Genomic DNA, 6,951 nt, shown 5'->3' on the forward strand with positions numbered 1-6,951 from the left:
TGTGTTTTAAACATCCACTATCAAGGTACCATTGATTGTTCTTGCTTGAATTTGCTTTGTAGCAATGCTCATCCACCTACAAAAACACAATTAAATTTTTATTTTTAGGTACCCAAATTTTCTTGGGTCCTTGAGAATTAGTACTAACAATTTTTGTGCCTTTTGGAATCCACACTCTCTTAATGAGCTTACCTCTATAAGTGAATTTCTTCAAGGAACAATATTGTATGGAATGACCCAATTTATGACAATGTGCACACATACTAGATGAATCATTTGGCTTAACAAGAAAATTTTTCAAGTGAGTCTCTTTGTTGTCACCATTATAACCTAGTCCATCTTTATCAAAGAAAGCTCTTTGTGTTTCTAGCATGTCATTGAGCTTTTGATGACCCATATAAAATCTAGAAAATGAATTATGCAGATTTTCATTTTTCTTAGTCAAGTCATTGACATTTACCTTCAAGAACTCAACTTCCTTTTCTAAGTCTTCTTTTGCATTAGTCAATGACTCATTTTTTAGTTTCAATTTACTGATCATTTTCTTATATTTCATGCTCATGTTCTCAAATTCTATAGCTAATTCATCATAGGCATCTTGTAGTTCATCAAATGAGTATGAATTTGAATCACATGGATTAGAGGTTACCTTGGGCTCATCAAGAGCCATGAGACATAGGTTGGATACTTCCCCCTCATTTGATTCATTATCAAAAAAATCGCTATCACTCCATGTTGCTACCATAGCTTTCTTCTTTGGCTTGGTCATGTTTTACTTTTTCCATAAAGGACAATCAAGTTTAATGTGACCCGATTTGTTACATTCATAGTAAATAATTTGAACCATTTCTCTTATACTTGATTTCCTTTTAATCATCTCCCTTTGTGGTCTTCTCCTACTTGGGAACTTGTTTATTCTCATGAACTTCTTGAATCACTTTGCAAACATAGCCATCTCTTCATCTTCATCATCCTCCCCTTGAATGAAATTTTCTTCATCCTCTTGAAAGGTAGATTTGAGAGCAATGCCACCTTTCTTGACTAGTTCTTATCCCCTTTTTATCTTCATTTCATAAGTGAGGAGAGATCCCATTAGTTCATCCAAAGAAAGTGTATGAGGATCTTTAGACTCTTCAATGGCTGTCACTTTGGCTTCCCAACTCTTTGGTAGACTATTGAGAATTTTCTTCATCATCTCCATATTTGAATATGTCTTTCCAAGAGCCTTTAAACCATTAATGATGTCGGTGAAGTGGTTTGACATCTCACTAATGGTTTCATCGGATTTTATCTTGAACAGCTCATAATCATGAGTAAGCATGCCTATTTTTATCTCTTTCACTTGGTTTGTACCTTCATGGGTGACAGCCAGCTTATCATAAATTTCTTTTGCATTTTCACACAACGAGACTCTATTATACTCACGTGGTCCCAATGCATAAAAGAGTGTGTGCATTGCTTTAGCATTGAGTTGAGCCATCTTCATGTCATTGACATTCCATTCACTCTCTAATTTTATCACCTCCTTACCATCCACCATCTTCATTGAAATTTGAGAACCATTTACAATGACCCTTCAGACTTCATAATCATTTGCTTGAATGAACAGCCTCATCCTAATCTTCCAGTAGGAGTAGTTATCACCAGCAAAGAGAGAAGGTCTAACAATTGAATGCCCTTCACTTCCAAAAGATGTTGCAACTGTTTCATTTGTCATAAGACACACCTCTTATTGGCAGGTATAGTTGTTGTAGCTTGAGGATGGTTTTTTCACATTGATTACCATATTTTTTTGAGCCGTTTTCAGGATCACTCTTAGGCTGTTAAACCTACAAAAAGAATACTAGCTTTGATATCAATTGTTAGCTCAAAGACTTGGAATAAACCAACTGGGGGTGAATTGGTTTTAATAAAATTTTCAAAGATAATATTCAATAACCACAAATTATCAAAATAGATAAGCACAATAAATGAATATAAATAAGAGATAGGGTTAGAGAATTTAACACCAAGATTTATAAAAGTTCGGTCTTTGCTTAGGCACCTACGTCCTCTCCTTTAGCCTCTCTTGCTAAGGAGTTCAATCCACTATTTGATGAAGATTACAACTAAGCTTTCATAAAGCTTTACAAACTCAACAACATAAATTTTTAAGGGTTATCCTCCCCTTTAAGCTTACACACTCACAATACAAAAAATTTAGAAGTGTTTGGCAAACTTTAAGAACCTCACAAAGGCTAGTTGTTTGCTAAGTTGAAGTACACAAACGTATAGATAAGAAAGTAAAGAAAAACTAATACGAATTTTGCACTTTTTCTCTTTTTACAGCTTTGAATACTTCAGTAGATTGGTAGGTGAATAGCAATAAGTTTCTTTAGCTCTTGTTGCTCTTGGTCTATAGTGGAATGCTTAATTTATAGTAAAGAAGAAGTTGAGAGCCATTGGATTGCATTTAATGCTTCAAACCTGCAGAAATTTTGGACAAAAAATAACCATTAGGAGTTTTAGGCCTTCAGGGGATCGATCCCCTCCCTTAGGGGATCAATTGGTTCATGTTTGAGAAAGCCTGATTTTATGCCTATTTTGCTTTACCCGATCGATCCCTTGCTTGAGGGGATTGATATGTTCTTTTAGGTGATCGATCCCTTATGTGGGGGGATCGATCCCTTTTTTGGGTTTCCACACTAGGGGGACATTCTGTTTGAAAAACCGATCAATCCCTTTAAAAAAGGATCGATCCCTTGCCTTAGGTGATCGATCCTCTATGTGAGGGGATCGATCCCTTTTCTGGAAAATTACACGAGGAAAGCATTTTGTATGAAAAAGTGATTGATCTCTTAAATGAAGGGATCGATCTGTTCTGATAACCAATCGATCCCTACAGGGAGGCAATCAATCGATTTTTGCCAAATCTTGAGAACTTTTAGTTCTGGTTGAAAATAGGATCGATCCCTTTTGCTAGGGGATCGTTCTGGTAAAGGAGGGGATCGATCCCTTCTATCAAAACTTGCATAAATCATGTTTTGTTCCGAGATTTTGAGTTGTTTTGGTTCTCAAATGAATTTTGGTGAGATAGAAGGGTGGAAAAATGTTCAATTTAAGCTTTGACAAGATTGAAACAAGTTTGGCAAATTTTTATTTTGTCAAATCAAAACTCTTAATCAATTCAAGGCCAATAATTATTGTTCAAATAATCATAACTATTTGAATGTGTTCAGAAAATAGATTTATTTTTAAAATTTTTACTTACTAATTTTTGGAATATTAATAAATTTAAATTATTTTATTCAAAATAAGCTTGCATGAACAGAACCAATTGTTTTATGATAAAATAAAAAGTTATCCTGTTTTGAAATAGATAATTGTTTAGATAGTCAAAACTATTTGAACTTTTTTAGTAAATAGATTCTTTTTTTAATTCTTTTACTCATTAATTTTTGGAATATTTGTAAATTAGTATTATTTTAGTACAAGTAAACTTACATGAACTGAAAACAATTGTTTTATTACAAAAGAAAATAGGTCACTATGATTTGAAATAGATAATTATTCAAATAGTCATGACTATTTGCACTTGTTCTGTAAACATATTTATTTTTTAAAATCTTTTACTTATTAATTGTTGAAATATTAATAAATTAGCATTATTTTAATCCGAATAAACTTGTATGAATAGAAACAATTGTTTTATGACAAAACAAAAGGTCATAACAAGTTGAAATAAATAATCGCACATATAGTCATAATGATTTGAACTTATTCAGTAAACAAATCTATTTTTTAAATCTTTTACCTATTAATTGTCTTAATATTAATAAATTTGTATTTTTTTTAAATAAGCTTGTATGAACAAAAAAAATTCTTTTATAACAAAACAAAAGGTTATAGCAATTTCAAATAGATAATTGTTCAAATAGTCATAATTATTTAAACATGTTCAATAAACAGATTCATTTTTTAAATCTCTTATTAATAATTTTTGGATTATTAATAAATTAGTATTATTTTATTCCCAATAAGCTTATATGAACTAGAACAATTCCTTTATGACCAAAAAAAAGTCATAATGATTTGAAATAAATAATTTTTCAAATAATCATGATTATTTGATTTAGTTTGGGAAACATATTTATTTTTAAAATTTTTTACTTATTAATTGTTGAAATATTAATAAATTAGTATTGTTTTAATTTGAATAAGCTTGTATAAACAAAAACAATTGTTTTATAATAAAACAAAAAGTCATAACAATTTGAAATAAATGATTGCTCAAACAGTCTTAACTATTTAAACTAGTTTGATAAATAGATTTATTTTTTAAATCTTTGATTAATATTCAAAATATTAATAGAATTGTATTACTTTATTCCGAACAAACTTATATGAACAAAAACATTTGCTTTATGACAAAATAAAATGTCATAATGATTTGAAATAGATAATTGTTTAAATAGTCATAATTATTTGAACTAGTTAGGTAAATAAAATTATTTTTTAAATCACTTATTAATTTTTGAAATATTAATAAATTAATTTTATTTTATTCCAAATAAGCTAATATGAATTAAAAAAAACATATTTTATGAAAAAATAAAAGGTCATAACAATTTGGAATAGATAATTGTTCATATAGTCTTAAATATTTGAACTAATTCGACAAACAAATTATTTTTAATTCTCTTAGTTATTAATTTTTGGTTAGATTAGTATTATTTTATTTTGAATAAGCTTATATGAACAAAAGTAATTGTTTTATGACAATACAAAAGGTTATAAGGATTTGAAGTTTACAATTGTACAAATAGTTATAACTATTTGAGATAGTTCAGTAAGTAGGTTTATTTTTTAAATCTCTTAGTTATTAATTTTTGAAATATTAATAAAGTAGTATTATTTTATTCCAAATAAGCTTGAATTTTCGAATAGAACTATTATATGACCAAAAAAAAGGTTATACCGATTTGAAATAGATAATTGTTGGCATGGCTATAATTATTTGAACTAATTCGGTAAATAGGTTTACTTTTTAAATCACTTATTAATTTTCAAAACATTAGTAAATTATTATTATTTTATTTTGAATAAGCTTGTATGAACAAAAACAAATATTTTATGACAAAACAAAAGGTCTTAATGATTTGAAATAGATAGTTGTTCATATAGTCTTAATTGTTTGAATTGCTTCGATAAACAGATTAATTTTTTAAATCTCTTAGCTGTTAATTTTTTGAATATTATTAAATTAATATTATTTTATTCTAAATTAGTTTGTATGAACTACAACAATTATTTTATGACAAAATAAAAGGTTATAACAATTTGAAATAGATAATTATTCAAATAGGAGTTGGTTTAGTAAATAGATTTATTTTTTAAATCTCTTACTTTTTAATGTTTGAAATATTTAAATTAATATTATTTTATTCTGAATTGGCTTGTATGACAAAAAACAATTATTTTATAACAAAACAAAAGTTCGTAACAATTTAAAATAAATAATTATTCAAATGGCTAAAATTATTTGAACCAATTCAATAAACTATCTTATTTTTTAAATTTCTAACTTATCAATTTTTCAAATATTAATAAAATAATATTATTTTATTTCGGATAAGCATTTATGAATTGAAACAATTGTTTTATGATAAAACAAAAGGTCATATTTATAATAAATAGATAATTATTCAAATAGCCATAACTATTTGAACGTGTTCGGTAAACAGATTTATTTTTTAAAATTTGTTGTTTATTAATTTTTGAATGTTAATAAATTAATATTATTTTATTTCGAATAAGCATGTATGAACTGAAAAAATTATTTTATGACTAAACAAAAGGTCATAACGATTTGAAATAGATAATTATTCTAATAGTCTTAATCATTTGAATTGGTTTGGCAAACACATTTATTTTTTAAATCTGTTATTAATTTAGAATACTATTAATTTAGCAATAATTTACTGCAAATAAGCTTGTATGAATATAAACAATTGTTTTATGACAAAACAAAAATCATAATGTTTTGAGATAGATAATTGTTCAAATAATCATAACTATTAGAACGGATTCGATAAATAGATTTAGTTTTTAAATGTCTTCTTAATTTTCAAAATATTGATAATTTTTATTATTTTATTTTGAATAATTTTGTATGAATAGAAACAATTATTTTACGACAAAACAAAATGTCATAACGATTTGAAATAGATAATAGCTCAAATGGATATGACTATTTGAACTTGTTCGGTGAATAAATTTATTTTTTAAATATCCAACTTATTAATTTTAAGAATATTAATAAGTTAGTATCATTTTATTTTGAATAAACTTATATGAATAGAAACAATTGTTTCATGACAAAACAAAAGACCATAGTGATTTGAAATAAATAATTATTCAAATAGTCATAACTATTTGAACTCGCTTGGTAACTAGATTTATTTTTTAAATCTTTTACTTATTAATTTTTTGAATTTTAATAAATTAGTATTATTTTATTCCAAATAAGCTTTTATGAATAGAAACAATTGGTTTATGACAAAACAAAAGGTCATAACAATTTGAAATAGATAATTATTCAAATAGTCATAACTATTTGAACGTGTTCAAAAAAACATATTTATTTTTTAAATTTTTACTTATTGATTTTTCAAATATTAATAAATTTATATTATTTTATTTGAAATAAGCTTACATGAATAGAACCAATTATTTTATGACAAAACAAAATGTCATAATGTTTTGAAATAGATAATTATTTATATAGTCATAACTATTAAAACATGTTCAATAAACAAATTCATTTTTTATTCTCTTACTCAATTATTTTTTGGAATATTAATAAATTGGTATTATTTTATTTCAAATAAGCTTATATGAACTAAAATAATTGTTTTATTACAAAACAAAAGATCACAATGATTTAAAATAGATAATTATTCAAATAGTTAG

The 6,951-nt window shown here is 26.1% G+C and overlaps 1 protein-coding gene across 1 annotated transcript; it reads right to left on the reverse strand.

Moving 5' to 3' along the window:
- Nucleotides 1-1,048: 1,048 nt before the first annotated feature.
- Nucleotides 1,049-1,540, reverse strand: LOC149519412 (uncharacterized). The gene has a single exon (XM_089758847.1). The coding sequence runs from the start codon at nucleotides 1,538-1,540 to the stop codon at nucleotides 1,049-1,051; it is 492 nt and encodes a 163-aa protein (XP_089614973.1).
- Between the last annotated feature and the right edge of the window lie 5,411 nt (nucleotides 1,541-6,951).

Source organism: Durio zibethinus, chromosome 3 (genome assembly GCF_047325235.1).
Source record: "Durio zibethinus cultivar Kanyao isolate XHJ-2024 chromosome 3, ASM4732523v1, whole genome shotgun sequence".
Lineage (NCBI taxonomy): Eukaryota > Viridiplantae > Streptophyta > Magnoliopsida > Malvales > Malvaceae > Durio > Durio zibethinus.

Excerpts from the sequence above, each read along its gene's own strand:
- LOC149519412 (XM_089758847.1), bottom strand. The coding sequence starts at position 1,540 with ATGGTGGATGGTAAGGAGGTGATAAAATTAGAGAGTGAATGGAATGTC.